This window comes from Myxine glutinosa, chromosome 5, assembly GCF_964187855.1.
Source record: "Myxine glutinosa chromosome 5, kmMyxGlut1.1, whole genome shotgun sequence".
Taxonomy (NCBI): domain Eukaryota; kingdom Metazoa; phylum Chordata; class Myxini; order Myxiniformes; family Myxinidae; genus Myxine; species Myxine glutinosa.
Window position 1 is genome coordinate 78,189,949 of NC_136265.1, and position 27,164 is coordinate 78,217,112.

The 27,164-nt window shown below is 39.1% G+C and overlaps 1 protein-coding gene across 1 annotated transcript in view; it reads right to left on the bottom strand.

Moving 5' to 3' along the window:
• The window catches only part of LOC144892131 (uncharacterized), a 37,998-nt gene extending 12,037 nt beyond the window's left edge, over positions 1–25,961 (bottom strand). The window contains exons 1-4 of the mRNA XM_078777352.1: positions 25,906–25,961; positions 25,663–25,815; positions 25,263–25,386; positions 24,825–25,042 (exon numbers count right to left, since the gene is read on the bottom strand). Coding sequence (XP_078633478.1) covers positions 24,825–25,042; positions 25,263–25,386; positions 25,663–25,815; positions 25,906–25,961 — 551 coding nt within the window. The remainder of the gene's footprint in view (positions 1–24,824; positions 25,043–25,262; positions 25,387–25,662; positions 25,816–25,905) is intronic.
• Between the last annotated feature and the right edge of the window lie 1,203 nt (positions 25,962–27,164).

Genomic DNA, 27,164 nt, shown 5'->3' on the forward strand with positions numbered 1-27,164 from the left:
CACAATTTCGGTGGCCGGGTCGTGTGACGCTCCTAGCTGGTCCGCCCACCTGCACACCTCCACCACTGTTGTTGCCTACCGAGCTCACCTGCTCCTCACCCTAACCTAACTAACTGGGGAAGGCCCTCTCGCACTCTCACCCCCTCAGTGCCCTCTCTGGCACGGGCTGCCCGATCCACACCCGGGATCCTCAGGCACCCACTGACACTAACGGCTCCCAGAGCCCACCTGCGGCCTCACCTGGCCGACATCCTCACAGTGGTGGAGTGCCCAAACCAACTACACACACTAACAGGCTACACGCCCAGCCATTTCCACAACACTAATGCACCCATCCACAATACCATTCTGCAACCGCACCACAAATGCCAATATCCAACCACAATTTACCTATACCCTCTACCTAACACTTACACTACCCGCCCCGGGTACTCGTGAAAGGGGTCCACTCTTCCCCCATCCACACCATCGCACCATGCACACCACTCCGTACCACTTACTCCAACTCTCTCCACACCACTCATTCTCTGCTCCATATATTCCACACACCTGTACTTGCACACCTGTGCTCTCATACTTGGTGCCGCCTGCACCCTTCTATCCCCCAAGCGCATTCGCGCTGATCCACAACACTCACTACTCATACACTGCTCCACACACCTGTCCAGTTCTCACACAGCATCATCTCATCTAACTACTCCCCTCTGAAACTTGCGCTTCCCAGTCGCCCCTTTAAACTATTGCGCTCCCTCGTCATTATCATCCACTCTAATCTACCAGCGTCCCCTCTACAGGTATCCTTGTCACTAACTAACCTTAACGTTACCTAATGTCATCTTCGCTAGATCCCTACACACAATATCCTAACCCACCCGGGCTAGTTTTCACTGCCATACACCCCATAATCTATAGCGCATTTGCCCCCCATTTGTGAGGGATGACAGAGTTGCCATCCCACCACATCGGGCATCTCCGACTACCAATTTTGCACATCAAATTTCAACAAATCAAAAATTTGCCAATCACTACCCATCATCTGCCAATCATTACTGCCAATCCTTTGCCAATCATCAAATTTTGTTTTTATAATTTCGGGGCCAAAACACTATCCTCGTCATTACAGTCTACTTACTAATGCCTCTCGGTGCACCAATTCCTTTCTAAAGCTCGGCTTCGTACAGCCGAGCAATGAATGCGGGTTGTTTTGTGCCAGCGGCTGGATACGTCCCGCATTCGGGGCAGGGAAGGAGGTTTACCCGGGCCGAGGTCCCACGCACCATCTCGGCACGGAGCCATCCCATGGCCCGATCTCGACCTGCCGGAATGCCTCAACAAAAAGTGGTCGCCATGACGACCCTTCCTCTCGGGCTGCCCGCTCCGCCTAGTGGAGCACGGACGTGGCCGTTCAAAGCGAGGCCCAGCGTGGATCGCGTACGGCGGTCCTTTCGAACCCGCCGTGGCTCGGATCCCCGCTGGTTCTCGCGGCATGCGAAGCCCGGCACGCACCGAGGGCCCGATTCGGCTAAAAGTCGCTCTAACCGCTAACCCGGTTACCGTCGATGCCTCACCTGCATGCTTACATGCATACGCTACCCCTTTCTTGCTCATACCTCCAGCTGTTCCCATGCTCCTCGTACCTTTCCTTACACACCTCGGTACACTCATTCCACTCACAGCCTTGGTCACACACCTGACCACCGAACACTTTGGCACACATTCATTGGTCGCACACCTCACCAACACACCTCTTCGCGCCCCTTCCTCGGTCACCTCCTCTGTGACAATCACAGGTGTGCTTTCACTCGCACACCCAACCACGTGCCTCACTACCAATTCCAGCGTGTATTCCCACACACGCTCTACCATTCCAGGTGTGCTTCCTTTCTCACCTGTCACAACCAACTCACGCTCCGTGTCACTCTTACTACTCCCACCTCCACTCTTGACAGCGCACTCACCCTTACTCTCGACAGCGCACTCTTTCCTCATGCACCCGTCCGTTACACACCTTTCTCGCGCACACTCTCCCGTTACACCCTCTGTAACACTCACCACAGGTGTACACTCTTCCTTACTTTTGACAGCGCACTCTTTCCCCATGCACCTGTCCGTCACACATCTTTCTCGCACACCCTCTCCCGTTACATCCTCTGTAACACTCACCACAGGCGTGCATTCTCCCTTTACACCCTCCATAACACTCCTCACTACGCGCTTCCATGTGCTCCCTCGCACACGCGCTACGACCGACTCACTCTCGACAGCACCCTCACTCCTTGGCACGCACTTTTTCCTCACACACCCCAGAGTCGGACTTCCTCGCACACCTCCTTTTTCGCACACCAGACCTGTCGCACACTTCACCAACGGCCTCTCACGAACACCCGGGTCCATCTCGACCCCCAAGCTTATTAAATCACCTGGCGCATCATACGCACGACCATATTGGTCACCACTTACACCGGGTCCTCTTTCTCTTCGCTTCTCCTCCATCACCTGCGAATCCCTCATCCGGTTAATGAGCACATCATCACGATCCGAACACAGACTTTGGACCAATTCTTTTACTTCCTCCTTTATCTCTTTCTTATCCCCTCTCCGTCGCTTCTTAATTTCGCTTACCCCTTCTTCCACTTCTTCTAATTTCTGCTTCACCTCTTTTATTTCCCGGTGCGTCTCCTCAAGTTCGTCCTCTAAGGCTACCTTGACCGTTTCCATGTGCGTCCTCACCTGCCGGTCCTTCGTCTCCATTACCTCTGTCACCTCATCCAACCTCGTTGTCAGTCCCTCACGTACCATCTGACATTGCCTCTGTGTCGCTATCAAGTCATTTTTTATGTCGTTTTGTGTCGCTTTTAACCCTCCTAATACCGCAGTGTTCCTTTGAACCTGCTCCGTTAGTTCTTTTTGTCCCTCCGTCAGCTGTTCCACTTCCAGCGTCAACTCCTCTATACCACCTTGCAATTTTACAGTCCCCTTTCTCACCTCCTTCTCCATGCGCTCCTCACAGTGCCTCACCTCCTCGCGCACTCCTCCGACCTCCTCACTCACACCTCTTCTGATCTCTTCTCCCATCACTTGCATCTCCTGCCCAGATGCCACCCTCATCTGCTCCATTTCCTCCCTGTGAGCATCCAATTTAGTTTCTACCCCCATTCTGACCCCCTCTATCTGCTGCCCCATTTTTTAAACTTCCCTTTCCGCTTGGTCCCTCATGTCCCTCAATTTGCCTTCCATACTGTTTTCTAACCCCTCTAACCCCTTTTTCATCCCTTCCATTTGATTCTCTTGAGCGGCCATTCTGTTTTCTACCCCCGTTAACCCATTCTTTACCTCTTTTATCCCATTGTCTAACGCCTCACCGGTACCCCTCGCTTCGTCCCTCATTACCCCCAATTGCTCACTCTGAGCATCCATCCGGTTCCCCATTCCTAAAATTTGGTTTCTCATCCCCCTCATCATTCTGCTTTCCATTTCTTCGCTATTCTTGTCCATAAGGGCCTTCATTTGTATAAAAAAAAGGTTCAAATCCACCAACGGCGCTGCTACGGTCGCGGGCGCGGTCGCCGTAGCCATGTGTGAGGCGCCATTTTGCGCGCCCGTAACCTCGTGCGCGAGGACGCCATTTTGCGAACCTGCCGCCCTCACTGCTTTGCTCTCCTCTTGTCCCTCAATTTGGTCCTGGATCGACCCTGCCTCACTCTCCTCTACCGGAACCCAGCCGTCTTGATCTGCCATAGCGCGACTTTCAAAATTCGGGTTTTCCTTTAAAACAAAACAATTTCCAACTGCTTGTAATTTTGAGCGCGTTAAACACGCTTCGGGTCCGTATCTCACTCCTCGACACCAATTGTTACGGATCGCGGATTAGATGTTATTTACCGAGCGGTGGTATTGCCGCGACCTAACAGTTCCCCCGATTCTTCCCCAACTCACCCGATTCCACCCGACGTTGACCAAATCGCGCTATGCTAAATCAATGATTGGAAAGGACACAACGACTGGGATAGATGAAACGACGCAAGGGGTACAGTTCTCAAGACCTCCGGAGGAGGATATAATTAGTGGTGGAGAAAAGGGGTAGATTACAAGGTAATGAGGTAAAGACACAGAAGAGATGGGCACTTAGTTACAGTCTTATCTTATCCCCGACAGACCACAGACAAACGGAACAAGACTGACTTACGCAGGGATTGATGGCAGGGAAGGACAGGCAGTCGATAGCACAAGGTGCACCTTGGCTCAGGGACAGGATAAAGCACGGTCCAGTCCAGAGATGCGGGGAGGTGTCACAGCGCTCGGAGGTGGCGTCCTTCTCTCTCCAAGCTCAGCGCGCATCTGACGTCACCTCCCTCTTCCTGCGCATGCTCAGCGGGGAGTCACACGCCCTCGGCTCGTTGGCTCCGCCCCAGAAGGGATCGGTCCGCCGCTTCTATTGGGGGCGGGGGTTACCGGGCTCCGCCCTTGACGAGGAGCTGACAGCGAGCCCCTACTTGGTAACCCCGTCGAGCACATGCTCGATGGCGGCTCGTTGGAAAGGCATGGTGCCCTCCCAACACTCCCTACCAACCAAGCCGGAGTGAGGACGCGCACTCCCCGCGCCGAGGCCGTTGTTGTTGTTGTTGAACCGTGAGGAAGAGCTGCGGGGAGGTATTGGGACGTCCTAAACTTCCTAACGGTGCCATACAATCACATTCTGGTGCAACGAAGAGTCAGAATTAATGGAAACGAGTCCTTAACTGACATAGACTAAGAATAACTAGCAAGATGTCCTATAGTTGTCTACGTGAGATGCGGTGGACCTGGATGCGACATTTAATGGGGGACATAGGGGAAGGTCGGGTCTACAGAGTGTTGTTTACAGAAAATGGGACTAGGGAATGGGGGATTGGGGATAGTTGGGAAGTATGGAGGAAATAGGGGAATATTTACAAGCGGATATGGATGGATGCCAATCCCATATCCGCAACAATATATATATATATATAGTCACGTGAAAAAGTAAGTGCACCCCATGTAAAGATTCGACTTTTTCAAGATATTTCAACATACAGCTATTTGATCTTCATTTCAACAATATTGATAGATAAAGGTGATATAATATAACAAATATCATGAAACATTTACATTTTGTAGTCCATTGTATAATTTAAATACACATAAATGCAAATTTCGCATGTGGAAAAAGTAAGTACACCCCTACATTTATCACAACTTCAAATACCTAAAATTAGAATCAGGTGCACCAGCTCAAGTGCAAATGATTAGAACATCATTAGAGAGGATCTTGGAGGAACCTGTCTTATTTAAACCTCAGACATTTAGTTTGGTTTGCCCTTTGTTGTTGAAGTGTGCGGGGTCCCCATGCCTAGATCAAAAGAGCTCTCTGAGGCCTTCAGAAAGAAGGGTATAGATGCCTACGAGTCTGGGAAGGGATTTAAAAAGATCTCCAAACAATTTGAAATCAATCATTCGACTGTCCGGAAGATCATCTACAAGTGGAGAAGATTCCAAACATCTGCCAACTTGTTCAGGCCAGGCCACCCCTGCAAGTTCAGCCCGAGAGCAGACCGCGAGATGCTGAAAGAAGTCTCTAAGAACCCCAGAATGTCACCACGGGACCGAGAGGTAGTTTTTGCTGCTGTTGATGTCAAAGTGCACGAGTCTACCATTAGAAAGAGGCTGCACAAATTTGATCTACATGGGAGGTGTGCCAGGAGGAAACCTTTGCTGTCCAGAAAGAACATCAGTGCAAGACTACAGTTTGCCAATGAACACCGAGGCAAAGACCAGCACTTCTGGAACAATGTGCCCTGGACAGATGTCAAAGGTAGAGCTATTTGGCCACAGTACCAGAAGACATGCTTAGCGAAAACCAAAGACAGCAGTTGACCACAAGAACCTGATACCAACTGTAAAGCATGGTGGTGGAAATATTATGATTTGGGGCAGCTTTGCTGCATCAGGGCCAGGGCAGCTCACCATAACAGAATCCACTATGAATTCTTCATTGTACCAGAGGGTGCTTGAGGATAATGTGAGGCCATCTGCCGGAAAGTTGAAGCTCAACCGAGGGTGGACCTTGCAACATTACAATGACCCTAAACATACCAGTAAATCCACCAAGGAATGGCTGAAAAGAAAGAAATGGAGGGTTCTGGAATGGCCAAGTCAAAGCCCGGATCGAAATCTCATCGAAATGTTGTGGGGGGATTTGAAACGAGCTGTGCATGCAAGAAACCACTCAAACATCGCACAGATGAAATAATTCTGCATGGATGAGTGGGCAAAAATTTCTCCCAGTCGATTATAGATGTTTATAGTTATAAGAAAGACTGGTAGACAGTTATAAGAAATGCCTACTTGATGTTTTTTCTGCCAAAGGGGGCAATACCACCTATCAGAGCCAAGGGTGTACTTACTTTTTCCACATGCGAAATTTGCATTTATGTTATTTATTTGTTATTTATGTTATTTATGTTATTTTGTTGTTTTATGTTATTATATTTATGTTATCCATATTTTATTTATGTTATTTATTTGACTGCCGCTTCCGTCCAGTCTGGAGAGGACGCTGGCGTTACTTGTTCGCCGCTTCTCCGACTGGGTCATTGTACATAGTCTGCTTTTCTGGTGGTCGTGGCGGCTTTTTGGCCGTTGGGTCTGCTCTCTGCTCGGTCCCGGCTCTGCTCCTGGCTTCGCCTGCCCGGCTCTTTCACTGTTGCCTCAGGCCCGCTCCCGTTGTTTGCGGCTGTGGATGTTTGCCGCTGCGGTCTTGGTTTGCGGCTGCGGCTGTTTGCCGCTGCGGCCTTTGTTGTCTTGGCTGGCGGCTGCGGTCGTTTGCCGCTGCGGCCTTTGCTGTCTTGATTAGCGGCTGCGGTCGTTTGCTGCTGCGGCAAGGCCTGCTCTTCCTCCTCGGCCTTGGCCTCGTACTCGTCTCTTCGCTCCTGCCTGGCATGGCTCTTCGGTACTCCGCCGCAAGGCTCCTTCTGCTCAGCACTTACTCCACCCCATCATGCATCTCTGCAATCAAATACCACGGACTCCTGCGACGACCCAGATATATTCATAGAGGCTCTGGTCGTAAGTTTGTTTACTTACAAACAGGTCACTTCATTCCCATAATCTGGTCGGCTCAGCGCACTCCCACTCATCATCCCAGCGCACCTGGTCACAGCAACGCATACGATCGCACCTCCTGCCTGCAAACCCTGGCTAAATCACCTGAGTTCATCCCCACCGTACAAACAAACATGAAGCTCACTCTGTTCAATACCCGGTCCCTCAACAACAAAAGCCTCATCCTGAACGACTACATTCTGGATAATAAACTGGACTTTCTCTGTCTCACTGAAACCTGGCAACAACCACTGGACTAATTCTCACTCAACCTCACTACACCCAATGGATATTCTTACATCAATAAACCACGCTCGGAGGGCCGAGGTGGTGGAATTGCCGTAATACACCGACAGGACATCAAGACCAGCCTCATCTCCATCTCATCTGCTCCATCATTTGAACACCTGGCTTTTAAACTCTCTGGTCACACACAGTCAGTCATGGCTGTCGTCTCCCGCCCTCCCAAACCAAACCCATCATTCCTGTCTGACTTCTCCTACTTTCTGACCCAGCTCTGTTCCCTCTCCCCCTCAATCCTCCTCCTCGGTGATTTCAATATCCACATGGACTCCACTGACTCCACAATAACCACTGACTTCACTGATTTACTCACCTGCTTTAACCTCACTCAACATGTCAACTTTCCTACCCATAACCGTGGTCACATTCTGGACTTTGTCTGCTCTACTGGATTAATTTTGCACCATCTCTCTGGCTCCGACTTCACCCTCTCTGACCACTTAGCCATCACTATGACCATCAACATCCCCACCCCAGCACCAAGGCATTATCGCACTATCAACTTCCGTAAGCTAAACGCTCTTTCACCTCCCTCATTCTCATCCACCCTCTCTGAAAAAATGTCCATTTCTCCCTTTGTTGACCTCCACACCCCTTCTGACCTCACTGACTACTTCAACCACACTCTCTCCTCCTGCCTTGACCAGCTTGCGCCTATAAAAACCAAAACAGTTTCTTTCACCCATGCTGCTCCCTGGTTTATTCCTGAACTCCGCCTGATGAAAACTCGTGCTCGCCAACTTGAAAGACTCCGCAATAAAACAGGTCTCACAATTCACTCCCAAGCCTACAAGGACCACCTACAACACTACAAAGATGCCCTCTCCCATGCCCGCTCCGCCTACTACTCTCAAATTATCCACTCTGGCTCTGGAAACCCAAAAGCACTCTTCTCGACAATAAACAAACTCCTCAGGCCCCTGAACACCACCACCCAGTCATTCACAGTAGACAACTGCATCTCCTTCCTTTCATTCTTCCAATGCAAAATTGACAACATCTACAACAGCTTCACCACCACCACACCCGCTCCCCCTCAAACCACCTGCCCCCCTTATCCTGTCAACCCCTGTCTCAGTTCTCCCCAGTCTCCCCGACTGACCTCTCTGAACTCCTCATAGGAATGAAAACTGCCACCTGCACTCTTGACCCCATCCCCTCCAGCTTTGTCAAGGCCTCCCTTCCTGCTCTCTCTCCACTTATCACTGCAACAATAAACTCCTCCCTGTCTACAGGCATCGTCCCACCATCCCTCAAAATTGCTGCTGTTACCCCCATTCTGAAAAAACCTGGACTCAACCCTGACACCCTAAATAACTTCAGACCCATCTCCAACCTACCCTTTCTGTCAAAAGTTTTGGAACGCGCTGTAGCCACTCAACTCAAACATCACCTCTCTGCCAATAACCTGTATGAAACATTCCAATCCGGAATTCCGCTCCAACCACAGTACTGAAACTGCTCTCCTCAAAATCACCAACGACCTTCTCCTCTCCTCTGACGCTGGCAACCTCAACATTCTCATCCTCCTCGACCTCAGCGCCGCCTTTGACACCATCAATCACACCATCCTCCTCACCCGACTTGAAACCACCTTTAACATTACCGGCACTGCCCTCTCTTGGATCAAATCATACCTCTCTGACAGACGCCAGTTCATCTCCATCAATAACTGCAAATCCCCCACTGCTCCCCTCCCCCAAGGTGTCCCCCAAGGTTCAGTTATTGGCCCCCTCCTCTTCATCCTGTACCTGTCCCCCCTTGGTCACTTAATCCGCCGTCATGGTCTCCAATTCCACTGCTTCGCCGATGACATCCAGCTTTTCATCTCCACCAAGTCCATCTCCACCGCCACCCACTCCATCCTGACAAACTGCATCACTGAAATAAAATCCTGGCTTCAAATCAACTTCCTCAAACTATGATATGATAAATCTATGATATAAATCTATGAATAACTATGATAAATCTGAAATAATCATCATTGGCCCAAAAACACTCACCAAATCCACCCATAACTTTGCCCTCAACATCGACGGTTTCCCAGTATCCACCTCCCCTCACATCCGGAATCTTGGCATAATCTTTGACCAAATCCTCTCCTTCGACAAATACACTAAACAGATCACAAAGGCAGCCTTCTTTCACCTGAAAAACATCGCCCGTCTCCGTCCATCCCTCTACTCCACGACTGCAGAAACCCTCATCCACGCCTTCATCACCTCCGGTCTGGACTACTGCAACAGCCTCCTCTATGGTTCACCCTCAATAATCACCAATAAACTCCAATACATTCAGAACTCCACTGCCCGTCTACTCACCCATTCCCGGACCCGTGACCACATCACCCCCGTCCTTTACAAGCTTCACTGGCTCCCCATCCCCCAGAGAATCCAGTACAAAATCCTCCTCTTGACCTACAAAGCCCTCCATAACCTAGCCCCATCCTACCTGACTGACCTCCTCTCCAGACACACTCCCACCCGCAACCTCCGCTCTGCTGGTACCAACCTCCTGACCCCCCCCCCCCCATCCGGACCAAATTCAGATCCTGGGGGGACAGGGCCTTCTCCATCGCTGCTCCCACCCTCTGGAACTCACTACCTCACACCATCAGAGACTCCTCCTCACTCACCACATTCAAAACATCACTCAAGACCCACCTGTTCAACACTGCATTCAACATTTAACCCACAGCATTTAACCCCTGACTATCTCTTCTCCTTCTCCTTCCTTTTGCTTTGATTATTTACCTATTGATTTTTGTCTTTTTGCACTTGTTTTTTGTACTCTGTCAAAGCGCCTTTAGGCTTCTTGAAAAGCGCTATATAAAATAAATGTATTATTATTATTATGTTTATTTAAATTATACAATGGGCTACAAAATGTAAATGTTTCATGATATTTGTTATATTATATCACCTTTATCTATCAATATTGTTGAAATGAAGATCAAATAGTTGAATGTTGAAATATCTTGAAAAAGTCAAATCTTTACATGGGGTGTACTTACTTTTTCACATGACAGTAGTGTAATAATGTTGCTTCTGGGACACCTCCGTTTAACATGGGAAATCCCTATCTAATGTCATTTACCCCCTTGTCTTTTTCAAAAATCATAAACACCTCTATTTCTCCCACCCTCATCTTTATGAACCTTTTGTCTGTAGTACCTATCCTTAATGTTGTTCATTAGACCACTCAAACACTACAAATATTTGTTTTCTCTTATAGACCTATCATCCTTCTTCTACATATCATCTGGCAGATTAATCTTTGACCCACTCAAACATTGACCCATTCACTTCCATATTAATTCTTTCCCTCCCTCATTGCCCCTAAACACCTATATTTCTCTCACCCTGTTCTTTACGAACCTTCTAACCTTTTGACATGTTATCCTTATTCATTAGACCACTTAAACACCTGTGATCCTTCTGACCTCATGGACCTTTTAACCTTTTACTCTTAATATCATCTGGTGAATATAACCCACTCAAACAACGACCCTACAAATATTTGTTTATGCGTGGGAAATAATTTAATTCTCCTACAACTCTCTTCACCATCTAATATATTAACAAAAAATATGTTTGAGTTTGGTTCTTTATTAAGATATTTTAACTGAGCTAAGATAAAATGGTAAACCTCCCTCAATGTTCTTGCTTGAGCGCCTCCAGTGCCACATACCATTTTTAAATTAAAGTATATATTTTCCTGACAACCATCAAAGTTTTCCGTCCACTCAAAAATATTTCCATCTTTTTTACCCAATTCACCGGTATTTAAATTAATTCTCTTATTTGTTTTGTGAACTTTTTTACCAGTTGCCTTTTCAATTATACCTATTTGATATTTTTCACATTCATTATGTTTTCCATTTATATACCAAGGTTGATTACACCTCCACTCTTTAGTCTGGTTGATACTTGGTTCTATCATTTATATAATAGTAAAAAAGGCGGCGGTAGCCCGTTAAAATCCCCAACCCCCCCCCTTTTTAACTTATCACTTATATATATCTTATCACTTATATATATCTTATCACTTATGTATATCTTATCACTTATATATATATCTTATCACTTATATATATATCTTATCACTTATATACTTATATAACCATAAGGGAGACTATCAATTCCATTTTCTAAAATAAACCTCTTATCATCAAAAGCCCCCAATGCTTTCTTATTTATCTCTTCTGAATATAATTGATGTTTATAACTTCTTATTCCATTAATCTTTCTAAACTCTTCTTTCTTTGTTGTTAAACAGTTATAATAATCCTTAAAGTTTATTGTTTCTTTAATAACATTTTTCTTTACACCTTTTAACTTCTTATCAGTCTTTTCAACGTTATTCACAATGTATTTATAAGCATAAGCCTTTGACCTCAATCCCACAAATTCACTCATAACATTTCCTCCTAATTCATCCTTGAACTTTCCAATCACCTTTTTATTTTTAGAAGAGAACAACTCACTCTCTGGACTGTAATTACTCGTGTCATAGATATTAATGTCTCTTTTCATGTCTGAATAAACATCGTTGGTATTAATTTTCAAAATAAAACTATCTGTATCCATATAAAGTAGATTAACATCATTTTGATATTTCTTCCTCAAGTTATTATAAAAGTAATCATACATTAATGACTTTGATAAATCAAGAATTGTTGTTCCAATATAAATAGGTTTGTTCATTTCAATACTCTCTTTAATCAAATGGATCGCACAAAAGTTCTCAGTAAAGACCTCAGCTCGAGTAAAACTCGGTCTATTAATTAATTTTGATGCTTGTTCCCAAGATGTTGATAGTCTGATATTTTGTCTTTTCCTCACATTCTCCATAGTCTTACCAAAGACCGCATTATTCATCAATTTATAAAAGTCTTTCTCAAAATCTGTTTTTGACTCTGTTCTTCTTTGTGTATTAAAATCAATGTACCCCTTTAACCAATGACTTTGATTGAACTTTAGAACCCTATGGATCTTCTCTACTCTTAGACCTTTTGATAAATATTGTCGCAAATTTCTTTGGTGTAGAACATAATTTTTCTTGTTATATAATGTAGTAAGTAATTTTTCTGTTGATTCACCTATATCAAACGATCGTTGATAATCACTCAACCATTCTTTCTTTGGACTTGCTTTCTCACAAGCAAATGGGAGATCTTTGTGTAGGTTATGGAGTTCCTCTGGATATTTTAAATCAATTTCAAAATAATAACCAACTTTTTCTTCATCCAATTCTTTTTGTGTAGAGATACATACATCTTGTAAAACGTTTTTGTAGTCTTTTTCCTTTACCCATCTAAGTTTTCCATAAGGAAGAGCCTGAGACATTGCCCAGCCATACAGGTTGTTCGCGTCATAGTACATCAAGTAAGAACTCTCTTTCGTTGGATCATAATTTGGAAGATATTTGTTATTTGCTTTTGCGTATCTACTCGAGCAGACTTGTGAAATTCCACCTCTTTTTGCCTTTTCAATCATCAAAAGCATATCAACATCGGTTATCAAATCCAAATCTTGTTTTGTCATTTTCAACATCGCACTCCAGGCCAATCCAGGTGCTGTGTAGTAGTGAGCAGGATCCAATCCATATCCAGTGCGACAAACAGATCTAAAGGCTTCAAATACATCGGCCAATAAAAGCACATCAGTTTTGAGATACAAATCGTGATACTCGCCAAGATTCTTGATGTTATATTTTTCCCAAACATTTTGTGCGTGTACATAATCTTTATCAGATATATGACTATTATTTAATTTGTTATAGAAATTTTCTTTTGAAGGAAGTTGTGTTTCATTGAATCTCTCAAATGAGTCCATATAGTCATAGGGGTAAATTCCCTTTTGTGTTAGAAAATCTTTATCTAAAAAATACTCTGAAAGACATGGAAACTCTTTTAGATTTTGAACCAAGTTAACCAATGGACTTGCCATGAATTTAAATGTATCAAGAAATCTGATATGAGTAATAGGAGATGTGTGAATTGTTTTTGTGAATGAAATGTATTTCTGATCCGTGTTTGGAATTGCTGAGATACTTCCAGAAGTCTTTGAGAGTTCCTTGATAAATAGATGTGTATCATAATGAGCGTTGTTATGAAGAAAGACAGGAATGAAAGAGGGGAGTTGATAATTAATATTACAACTTTGATGAGCCGGACCTCTATATTTACCAGTGAGATGACAATGGTCTCTAACCTTTAGACCTTTACCAATTTTCTCCTCACAAATATGACAGACATTGTTTTTTATAAATTCCCTTTTTTCTTTACTTGTTAAGGACATTGGTTTATTGGTTTCTCTCATTATCTTGGTTAATCGAACACAGTCTTTTTCTAGTCGTTTCACAAACTCCTCTGGGGTATTTGAGCCTCTATACATCTCTAACTTGTTATATTTATCACCAACGGATGATTTGATATAATAACAAAAACCACAAGGAGTATGTTTTTGATATTTATTTGTGTATGATTCTTTTGGATCTTGAGAAGCAGTATCAATTTTTTCTAAAATACTTTCAAAATCAGCATATATAACAAATGGATGTTTGATCTTTTTATTTTCATCTTTGAATGTGATCTTTGAGCCTTCTTTAGGCATATTGATTACCGTTGATTTATGTTCGCCACAATAATTTGAATGTTTATCTAATCTTTCTTGTGAATTGAAGAAGTTAAGACAACGCAAACAAATATATATTTTATTTGTTCTCTTACAGACTTGTGGTTTTATTAATTTAGCAATATCTTTGATGTATGTATAATGTGAATTTTCGTCTGAATTAAAATATAGAAGATTAATATGAGTTTGTTTACAATTGTCAGAAAGCTTTAAAACCTGAATGTTGTTTGTTTCTGTTAGACCATAAACATTAACTGATAAATTATTCATCTTTTCAAATTTAGGAATATCATTTAAAGTCATCGGAAACTTTAGATCTTTCGTATTTAATGTATTCTCATATTTTTTATAATGAGATACTCTTTCATCATGAAAATGTGGAGGATGTAAGTGTGCTAAAATAGACCAGAGAAAACATTTATTGTCTTTATTTTTGATATTGATAACTGCTTTTCTATTTTTGATAACACTGGGTAAATCAATGTAAGAAGAAGCTTTTAGAGGATCTGATTTAAGAATATGAATGTCTATGTAAATAATTTTTCCTATATTGAATCCACTTCCTACGATTGAATTATCCACATCTTGCTCTTGTTTAATAAGTTCATCATAGACTCCTGATGTTTTAAAATCTTGATATGAAGATATAAAGTGTGGCTCAGTTCTCATGTATGGTGCATCTATAACTCCTTCATCCTTTGTCATTTCTAATTTTACTCCCATATAAAATTTAAGTGGTTTCATTTCCTTTAGTGTTTTTTCAATCAACGTTTGAACAGCAGGTTTAACTATTTCTACAGCATCAACTATAGACTCTGGTTCAGGAGGTTTGAAGTTAAAGACTCTTATTTTAATATGTCCTTTGAATGCTCCATCAGAGTTTTTAGTTGTGATAAAATTTGATAAATGTAGATTTGTTTTAAGATGTATTTTGAAGCCTTTCTTGAGGATATTTTTATTACATGTAGAACAGTGTTTTGTTTCAGGTGGAAGAGGGGAAAGTTTGTTTAAAATGTTGTATGTATGTTTTGCGGTGAGAATATGTTGTTTATAATATTTTACTTCCTTCTCGCAAGTATCACAATAAACCATATTTATAGCGTGAGAAAACGTGGTGTTTTATATATATCACTGTGCTTAAAATAAAACACTTTTGAGCTTTACAGCTCCGTTTTATATATATCGCTGTGCTTAAACTAAAACACTTTTTCACTCAGAATCATCTAAGTCATAACTATCACATGAATACTCAGAATCATACTCAGAGTCATCAATAAAGCTACTCTCATAACTATCATTTGAGCACAAACTATTAGTATCATAACTATCATCTGTGTTCAATGAAATACTATCATCACCATCGTCCAAGTTCAATGAAATACTATCATCACTATCGTCTGAGTTCAATGAAATAGTAAAATCTTCACTGCTGTATTGACTCATATTTAATTAGCAAGAAAAATATTCCCATCAATATCTATATACTTTCTTTCATTAACAGATTCAATCTCTACAATTTTTATATCAAAAGTTATCTTTAAATAATCTCTAACTATCATAGAACGAAATGACATTTCACCAGAAATATTAACATCATTCATTTTACTTAGATCTACACCCTTTGGATTATTAAAGAAAATACAAATGTCTCCTCTAGAATTATTAATGGTCTTATCATTCTTTTTCAAAGTATCGTGGTCAATCACTTTTTCAAGCTTTGAATAAATTGCCAGGAGTAGAGGAGAAACTTTTGTTAGATTTACTTTAATGGATGTCTTTCCAGGTATAGTTAGAGCTCTTCCTTTAAATGAAATAGAGGGGCTCATGTTATTTTCCATAACTGGTTTTACCCAAAAATTTCCATATTTATCTTTGTTCAATTTAACATCTTTGACATATTTTTCTATATCTTCCACCGAAGTAGAGATTGATTGAAATTTGTCTTTTGTGCTTTGAAACATTGTATTTATTAATGAATAAACTTGCGTTTAGTTTAAGTAAAAATTTACCACATAAATATGATAAGTTCTGAAGGATATTTAGAATTTCCAGACTCTCCATATGATAAATTAGAGAATTGTCCGGCTTGTGATAGAGTGGGGCTTAATGATGAGGATTCATATAAACAATGTATTTTCTGTGATTTAATTTTAATTAATGATAATAAGAAATATAAAAAAATATATAACTCTTTTAAATTAGAACCAAAAATGAATTACTTTACAAGATTAATAAGAGAGATGAATGTTAAGTATTGTGATGATAATACACCATTTCTTTCAAGGGAAGAGACTAATTGTATTGAGGAAATGTATAAGGGTTTAATGATATTTATTATTCAAAATAATTTTAATGGAAATGTTAATACAAGATACTATATAAATAAAATAATGGATTATTTTGAAATTAAACCCGAACTCAGGATAAAATATAGAGTTTCTCAAATAGCTCAAAAAAAGTTGGATAACTTGTTTTCCAAATATATAAATGAATGATTTTTTACCCGTTTGGGAAAATAAGATAAAATTTAATAACCATAAAAACATTCCAAATTCATTGAGATGTCTAATAGTTGGTTCAAGCGGATGTGGAAAAACCTGTTTACTTTTAAAGATGCTCCTTGGTTCTAATTTTTTAGATTATGATAATTTAATAATTTTTACAAAGTCAAGTTTTCAACCCGAGTATCAACTACTCTCACAGGGTTTTAATGCGGGTCTTAAAAAGGAAGACATTATCGGTTTATTTAAACTTCAAAACAAACTAAATGATTATAATATTGATGATATAATACAATTATTTTGTGATACACAGAAATCAAAATCGAAACCCATAACTTGTATTCTCAGTGATAATACGGATGATATACCTTCACCTCAAGATTTAGATAAATCAAAAAAGAACCTTGTCATCTTTGATGATTGTGTTAATGAGAGAAACCAAACAGTAATGGATAGCTACTATACAAGAGGGAGACATTCTTCTTGTAATTGTATATATCTTAGTCAATCATATTTTCAACTCCCTCGACGCTCAATAAGAAACAATGCCAATACTTTTATTTTATTTAAGTTAAATTCAATAGATGTAAATAATTTTTGGAGAGATAATTGCTCTACGTTATGTAGTAAAAAAGAATTTGAAAATTATATGAAACACACGATTGGAAAATATAAATATATTGTTGTGAAACAAGATGAGATACTAAATGATATTTTTCAATAAATAAATACAGAAAATGAATACTGAAGAAAGAGAAAGAAAGTTTAAGGAACATCAACAATTAGTTTCAAAAGTTGTTAAACAACAGGAAGAGATAAAGAAGAAACGGAGACAGAAACTAACTGGTGAAGAAGCCTTTGAAAGAAAACAAGAGAAATTCTTTAAACCACTTTTGAAAACTCAACACCCTACAGTTCCCACGGTAGAATTTACTCCGAAAAAACTTCAAATGCTCAAAGATTTTAGTCAGATAACAAAACAAGAACTTGGTGAATTAGAATATGATGACGAGGGATTATTTCGGAAACTTGAGGAGGTAAATCAACCCCCTAATTATGTTGTGGAAGCTCTTCAAAACAATGAATATTCGGCGGGTTCAAAAACCAGAGCAGGTCTCATTCCAACAGAAGAACCAGCAGTGTTTCATCTTGTGGAAGAAAAGGTATTGATATTTAATGATGAATTGATGTTCTTGAGTTCTACTCAACCAAATGTTAAATTAACTCCAAGATTAATGTTTCTTCTAACAAACCCCGGATTCAGCGGTTCAAAATATTTTGAGGAACCACTTGATATGGAAAGAGAGGAAGATAGGGTATATATTGAGTTGCTAAATGCACTTGATTATGGAGTTTCTGTTGCTGGTAAAAGTAAGAAGAATGAGAAGGAGAAACATATTATTGATGCTTTAAGTAAGCTTGGTTCGGGTGTTAGTTTTCTTCCAAATGACCCATCACAATTAGTTAATAGGCTATTATTGTTGTTAGGTAGTAAGAAGGCTGGAAACAACAATTGTTTTAATGAATCCTCAGCCATTTTAGATCAGTTGATGAACATGAAAATAATTAATAAATGTCAATACAAAGATATTTTATTAGATATTAAATAAGATGAGAAGCACAATTCTTAGTTTTAATTTCACAACGAGCGATTACACAGCTTCATTCCCTTACCCACTACAACTTGACCCCCTTACCTCATATGAGGCATCTTTGTTGTCAATGGAAACTTACAATACCCTTTTTAATATCACAGAGAAAAACAACAAGTTTAGTTATAATCCAGGAAGTGGATATAAAACTATAACCGTTTCACCTGGAGCTTACGAGATTTCTCAAATATCTTCAGAAGTCTCTCGCCTTATGAAAGAAAAAGGTGATGAACCAAAAAATATTGTAATAGATATTCAAAAACACACTTCAAAATCAACTATTAAACTTAAAAATAATTATAAAGTTGATTTCACGATTGAAAATTCGTTCAGAGAGCTATTGGGGTTCTCTTCTAAAAAGATTGAAACTAACGGGACGTCTTACAGTGATAATGTCATTCAAATATCCTCCGGTATAAATTCAGTATTAATTCATTGTGATTTGATTGATGGTGCTTATAACGATGGAATAAGAACAAATACAATATTTTCATTCAGCGCATACTCAACCCCGATTGGTTATAAATTTAATATGGAACCAAAAAATCTTGTCTATTTACCTGTGTCAGGAAAAACCATATACAGAGTAAATTTTAGGATAACCGACCAAGATAATCGTATGATATCCTTTAATGATGAAATTATATCCATCAGAATTCACCTACGTGAAGTTTTTCAATAAATAAATAATGGTTATTGTGAGAAAACACGAGTTGGGAAAATATAAAATAATTACAGGGGATGGGATGTTCCTTTCACCATACTATAAGGGTGAAGGTATGTTTCTTGGGAGAGGATACTATAAACCAAAGCGACAACGGGGTGTGGGACATCAATTTAGAAATAAAGGAGATGGGATAATTGATACTCTAATGGGTATTGGTTCAACCATCCTTAAACATAAAGACCTAATTGGTTCAACTGCTTCTGCCGTGGGCTCCGTTGCGGGTGCTATAAAGAGTATAAAAGATGCTCAAAAGGAGTCTCATAAATTACAAGCAATCAAAGAAATTAAAAAAGGTAAAACTCAACTATCTTCACAAGAACGACAAAAAATCATTAAAATACTTGGGTCAGGGTTTCAACGATTTTAATGCTATATAAATACAAGTATGGAAGCGATTGATAGTATCTATGATTTGGATGATACGATTATCATTTCAAACTCTACTAAAAAGGAAGACTATTTTAAGGTAAATGCTATAACAGGAACAGACTGGAATTCAAACGGAACAAAAAGTTTTGAAATAAATAATCAACAAACTTACTTGAATATAGCTGATAGTTTCTTGCTGTGTAAATTTAAATTCACTAAGGCTGCGAATAATACTAATGCTACACTCGTAAATGATTTCTTCTGGAAAATGTTTGATAGTGTCCGCCTGTATATTGGAACACAAGAGGTTGAAGCGGTTGATTATGTCTCTGCTACATCTGAAATGATGAAATTTACACTATATTCGTTTAGTGATAGAATGGGTAAGGGAGCTGTTGAAGGTTTTATTCCTGATATGTCAACGGGTACAAACGCAGACCCTGGTTATAGTCAAAGGAAGTCAATGTATAATGATGAAACAAAAGCAGTGAATAGTTTTACCGTAGCAGTACCTCTTAAAGGTATATTTGGATTTTGCGATTATGATAAAGTTTTGTATGGGCTTAAAATTAGATTTCAACTACAAAGGAATGATAATGTAAATAGGTTGCTTTTTGGGGATGAAAATGCTTTTGGAGAAAATAATAAATTTGTTATTAATGATTTGTGTTGGTATATCAGTGAATATACTCCTAATCTTAAAACGGAAGAGATGTTAAATAGAAGACTTAACTCAAAGAAACCGCTAAATGTATCATACCTTAAAAGAAGATGTCAACACGTTAAACTGGAACACACTACCTACACTTGGAATTTAGGTGTTCTTCAAGGAAAGCCACGATACCTCTGGCTCATTTTTAAAAAACCAGATGGAGAGGACGGTACTAATAAGAATAATGCCCTGAGTGATAATGCAAAGGTGAAACAACTTCGGGTTTCTCTTGATGGCACATTTTATCCGCGAGATAGATTGGAAATTGATTGGGAAAAAAATGATTATGCGGAAGCCTACAAGTCCTACCAAAAGGTGTGTGAAAGTAATGGTAATAATGATCCTATTTTGGATATGGTTGCGTTTCAAAAACTTTATACAATCTACGCAATTGACCTGAGTTCTCAAAAGGAAACTATAAAGTCTAATCGAGTGGATACTTCTCTATACATTGAAAGAGGGGAGAGTGAAGAGGTTAATGCATATTGTTTGCTTTTGGAGGAAACAGAATTACAGATTAATACAGATAATGGTGTTATGATTAATATCACATAGGTTTTTTCTCATAAATAAATGGTTGGGGTATATGTTAATCAAATCAATCTTAATAAATTAACATCTTGTATTCAAAATCAAAAGCCTTGTATTATTAATGTTAATACAATTCAAAGAAAAGGAGCTGTAAGAATTGATGTTTTACTCACACACACACAAGTAAAAACACTAAATGATGTTGGATCACTTAAAATTAAAATGACGAAACCTATGTTAAAGAAATATTCAATAGACGAGTCAAGAGGAGGATTTCTCCCGTTTCTAATTCCTTTATTTGCTGGTTTAAGTGCGGCGGGAGCATTGACTGGTGGTATTTCAGCAGCGGTAAAAACTGCTAACGAAAGGAAGGCACAACTAAAAGCTCAAAAAGAATTGGAAAGACATAACAAGGAGTTGGAGAAACAAATTAGTGGAAGTGGTGTAATTGTAGATTTTGCTCAAAAACTTGAAAGTCTACCTGATAAAGCTAGATTGTTGGTTGGAGATATGCTTTCCTCTATCGCTCAAGCGGGTGTTAAACTAACTAAACGGGGTAATGGATTGTATCTTTCTCATAAATAAATGGATAAATGGTTTAAACAATTTGGAAAGAATACAACGTCAAATATAGAACTAGCTAAGTATTGTAAAACACTAAAAATTGATAATGTGGTTATTTGTATGAGAGATGAATTAACACATATAAATAAGAATACAAAGAATATTATTATGAATTTAGACACACAGAATGGTTCTCATTGGGTTTGTATTCATAATAGTCAGGATAAATATTATTTTGATAGTTATGGTATGCCACCACCTGTTGAAGTAATACAATTCTTACAGAATGGTGTTTATCAAACATTCCAAGTTCAAGAAATTAATTCTAAATGTTGTGGCCAATTATGTTTATATGTATTATTTCAACTCAACAATAATGAAAATTTTTATGATATCATTTTTTATCTAATATAAATGACCTATGTTGGAAAAGATGGTTCTATCTTTGGAAAATCCTCTCAGGATATTGATTTATCAAATTATTATACAAAGGCACAGGCTGAACGACAAAAATATAGTGTAAGTAAAAATATTAATATGAAGAATACTTATAAATTAATCAATTATCCAAACCCTACAGATGCGAATGACTTGATTAGATTCAGTGATTTATCACAATATATATCTTTAAAGAAAACAGCACGTTTTGTGAAACAAGTAAAATTTACAACCACAACACCTGGTTATACTGACCATACACCTTTCCTCATTGAATTTAACTACCTGCTTACAATTAAATTTTATAAAGAAGGACATTTAGTTAATATGCGAATTAATAAATGGGGGTATGATATGCCTGATTTAGGGTATAATTGGTCTTTTTCAATAAACATAGAAGACCTACATGATTTAAATCAGTCTCGTAAAGAAGAATATTATCCACTTGGTGAAGATAAGGATTTATGTGGAAGTACAATTAGTAAACAACAAATACGTGATTTTAAGAAAATAAAAATATATGATAGTATAGCGATGGTTCGCATGACAAAGAAGGAAGGTAATGAGATAAGGATAGAAAGCCGAGGAATACAAACCGATTTGGTAGTGGGAAGATGGGGTGGTATTACCTGTCATAATATTAATCTCACATATATTTCTGATACATAAATGGCAGGAAGAAGACTACAAGAGAATTATAATTTTTGTATTCAAGGATACCTACAAGAAAAGGGTGCTCGGTATTACATACCTTATGATTTGGAGCATATACATGGGAATTTTGTCATAAAAAACTGGCCTTATACTGATATTGTTAAACCCACAAATAGAGACTTGTTTAAAATATTAAATAAAAATGAACTTCTCAAAGTTATGAAATATAAAACTCTTTTAGAAATCGTCAACAAATCTTATTGGTATCCTATTATGAGAAAAATAATTATAGATACAAGAATATCTCAAAATCCAGATGAGTATATGTATAATATTCTTTGGGGTTCAAACTCAAGGGTAGCAAGGGATGAGGAAGGAGTTGAAGAAGAGAAGGAGGAAAGAGAGAAAAAGGAGAAGGAGGAAAGGGAGAGGGAGGAGAAGGAGGAGAGGGAGAAAAAGGAGAAGGAGGAAAGGGAGAAAAAGGAGAAGGAGGAAAGGGAGAAAAGGGAGAAGGAGGAAAGGGAGAAAAGGGAGAAAAAGGAGAAGGAGGAGAGGGAGAAAATGGAGGAGGAGGAGAGGGAGCAAAGAGAGAGGGAGGAAAAATATAAAAAGATGGAAATCACTGAGATTCATAAAAGATTGAGTGTATTAAAGCAAATAAATCAATCTCAACGCACCGAAGAGGAAATTAAAGAATTAACAACTCTTATGAAGATAATGGTTTCAAAAATAAGAACGTCAATGTCTTCAATTTCAGAGATTTAAACGAGAAAGTGGTGAAGAAGAAGAAGAAGAAGAAGGAAAAGATTATGTGATTGATGATGTTGGTGTCATTGACTTTAGTTAGTTTTTATTTGTAAATAAATGGAGGAGAGAGTGAAGGCATTCCTTAGGATTCTTTATGTTTTAAAAATAAAGATTGAAATGTATATGTTGAAAACCAAAAAGGTTTTGATACTCTGTCGGAATTTTTCTGATAAATAAATATGAGTTATTGTCTCAAATGTAAAAAGAAAACTAAATCTAAAAATATCTCTTATGTTAAAGCTAAAAATAATAGAGTTTATCAAAAAGGAATATGTCAAGTATGTGGCTCTAAAAAGTGCCAATTCATCTCTCCTAAAAGAGGAGGAGACATACAAAAGTTTCTGTCAGGAAGTAAATTTACAACAACTGGAATTCCAGGGGAATTACACCTTCCAGGGTATTCTTTCTGTGGTCCAGGAACAAACTTGGATAAAAGATTAGATGAGGCTGACAATCCTAAACCTTGGTCTAAACCTACAAATAGGGTTGACGAAGTGTGTATGAAGCATGATATTGCTTATGGGAAAACCACTACGTTGACTGAAAAACATAAAGCCGACAGCGAAATGTTGTATAATTTGTCTTTGATACAAAATCCAACGTTGAGAGAGAAAGTTGATAGGTTTATTGTGAGAAATTTGATAAATGCTAAATTGAAACTTGGTCTTGGTTATTCCTCAAAAAACTATTAGGCTCTAATGATGCCATCAAGACTGAGGAGCTTTTGGCTGAAGAATTACACAAACCTATAATCACAAAGTTTAAAAGAAGGAAGGTTTATTCTAAATACACTGACCACATATGGTCCGCTGATTTAATTGAATTGAATAATGACAGGGGATACAGGTATGCTTTAACCGTTATTGATTTGAGGAGTAGATTTGCCTGGGTTGTCCCTTTAAAAAATAAAAGGGGTGATACTTTAATGTTAGCCTTTAAGCTAATATTTGATCGGGATAAAAGGAAACCAAAGAAGTTATGGACTGATGAGGGAACAGAGTTCTATAACAAAATATTCATGAAATTTCTTAAGGGGAAGGGTATTAAATTATACAGCACCTTTAATGAAGGAAAGGCAGTTGTTATTGAGCGTTTTAATCGTACTTTAAAAGAGAAATTATATAAAAAATTCACACAACTCGGTTCTCAAAAATGGGTGTATTTAATTCAGGATATTGTAGATAATTACAATAATACAGTTCATTCATCAACACAATCAAAACCATCAGAAACATTTACAAAATTAGAATATGAAAAGGAGATTAATTTGAGAAAGCCCAAGTTTAAAGTTGGTGATATTGTAAGGATATACAAATGGAAAAGCCATTTTGAGAAAGGTTATACACAAAAATGGACTAATGAATTATTTATAATCGTTGATGTAATGGCTACAAACCCTTGGACTTACAAATTAAATGATATAAATCGAGAAGAAATCTTGGGTTCATTTTACTCGCAAGAATTACAAAAAACAAAGCTAATAATTCATTAAACAACATTTCTATTCACCCCACCCATATTAGCTAATTTAATTCGTGGTAATAATAAAAAAAAATTAAATAAATAAAAAATCATAAGCCACGCCCACACCGACCCCGCCCACACAGACCCCGCCCACACAGACCCCGCCCACACAGACCCCGCCCACACAGACCCCGCCCACACAGACCACACCCATCATCCCCCACCCTCCGTGCACCCCCACCCTTGACCCTTCACCCCCCTCATCCCACCCCCACCTTCCCCACACACACAAGGGGAGGGGAGGGGTGGGATGAGGGGGGTGAAGGGTCTTTGGCAGGGGTGCACCTCCCCGTTCCCTCCTTTATTCTCTTTTTGTAATTAAGAATTAAATAATTGTAAACAAAACAAATATATATAAATATTGAAAACATTAAAATCTTTATATTATTAAAACATTTTTCTTGAGGTATACATTCAACTTCTCCCCAGCATAAGTCATCAATTTCTTCCCAGCACAAGTCAAAGGTTGGTTCAGCAGATGTCTTCAGGTTTTGAATCTCTTTCTATTAAAGACAAGAGGGGAGAGATATTTATTTCATATTTATGTTCCATGTCAAAGCGTCTTGAAAAGCGCTATACAAAATAAATGTATTATTATTATTATTATTAATATAGGGTCGGATGCCCTTCCTGACACCAACCCTGAATCACCTCTTACGATGCGCAGGGATATGGTGTACCTATTATAAACGGTGAACCACACACACGTACACACATGCTTACCTCGAAAAAATCCAGCTTAGCGTCCAGATCGTCGAGATGAAAATTAAGGATATCACAGGATGACAGGAAATAACCATTCCTATGGAGTCCAAAATCGTCCCACTCCAAGCTTTGGTCTTCGAGGCTGCAAACAAAATAAGGAGAAATTACTATGCTGAAGTAAGCTTGACAAAACATCACACACACACACACACACATACACACACACAAGAATACACACATACACACACACACACATACACACACACACACACACACACAATCTCATTTTTTCATTTCTGTTCCTCACAATTCGATCTCTCTATTTTAATCACAGACACACATGCACACACATACACATACACACACACACATGCACACACACATGCACACACCTCTCGTTTTTTATTTTCTATCATACCTTTCACGTGAATTTTCTAAGAACGGTGAAACATTGAATTCATTCTGAGCCCACCATCTCGGAGGTAGGTTATTCAAACCCGTATTCAGTTCGTTGTGGAACTCTTGAGAAACAACTTGAAATTCTGCCAGGATATTTACAATATTTGAATTGCTGCAATGAATAGGAAAAATAAATTATTAGTTGTATAATTAATCACATACAAAGCTCTCATTAACAGTGTTTAATACCAAATGAACTTACCAATGTCCTGGCGAGTATTCTTCATCAGAGGAAAGACTGGAATAAGACAAGCTCATCTTCGTTCACAATGTTTAAATGTCCCATTCGGAGACCTCTCTTTTTATAATGAACAAAATGTATTTCGGGGAACTGAAGTGCTTGTCAGCTTTTGGAAACTGAGGGCGTGTGTTTGTGAAAAACAGGAAACAAGACAAAGAGAATTCCTTGGAAGTTATCCAAGTGAAACAACGTCATTTCTCAACAGTGAGCTATTAATTAGAAAAGGTTCGAGTGGTATATAAATGGAAAACAAAATGAATGTAAAAAATATCAAATAAGTATAATTGAAAAGGCAACTGGTAAAAAAGTTCACAAAACAAATAAGAGAATTAATTTAAATACCGGTGAGTTGGATGAGACGGTGAGGAGAGTTGTAGGAGAATTAAATTATTTCCCACGCATAAACAAATATTTGTAGGGTCGTTGTTTGAGTGGGTTATATTCACCAGATGATATTAAGAGTAAAAGGTTAAAAGGTCCATAAGGTCAGAAGGATCACAGGTGTTTAAGTGGTCTAATGAATAAGGATAGCATGTCAAAAGGTTAGAAGGTTCGTAAAGAACAGGGTGAGAGAAATATAGGTGTTTAGGGGCAATGAGGGAGGGAAAGAATTAATATGGAAGTGAATGGGTCAATGTTTGAGTGGGTCAAAGATTAATCTGCCAGATGATATGTAGAAGAAGGATGATAGGTCTATAAGAGAAAACAAATATTTGTAGTGTTTGAGTGGTCTAATGAACAACATTAAGGATAGGTACTACAGACAAAAGGTTCATAAAGATGAGGGTGGGAGAAATAGAGGTGTTTATGATTTTTGAAAAAGACAAGGGGGTAAATGACATTAGATAGGGATTTCCCATGTTAAACGGAGGTGTCCCAGAAGCAACATTATTACACTACTCTTGTGTTATTGTTGAAAAACCACTTTTCGCACTTGTTTTGTGTTGAAAAACCACTTTTCACACTTGTGTTAGTGTTGAAAAACCACTTTTCGCACTTGTGTTAGTGTTGAAAAACCACTTTTCGCACTTGTGTTGGTGCAAGAAACCACTTTTGCACTTGTATTAGTGTGGAAAAACCACTTTTCGCACTTGTATTAGTGTTGAAAAACCACTTTTCGCACATGTGTTGGTGCAGGAAACCACTTTTGCACTTGTATTAGTGTGGAAAAAACACTTTTTGCACTTGTGATAGTGTTGAAAAACCACTTTTCGCACTTG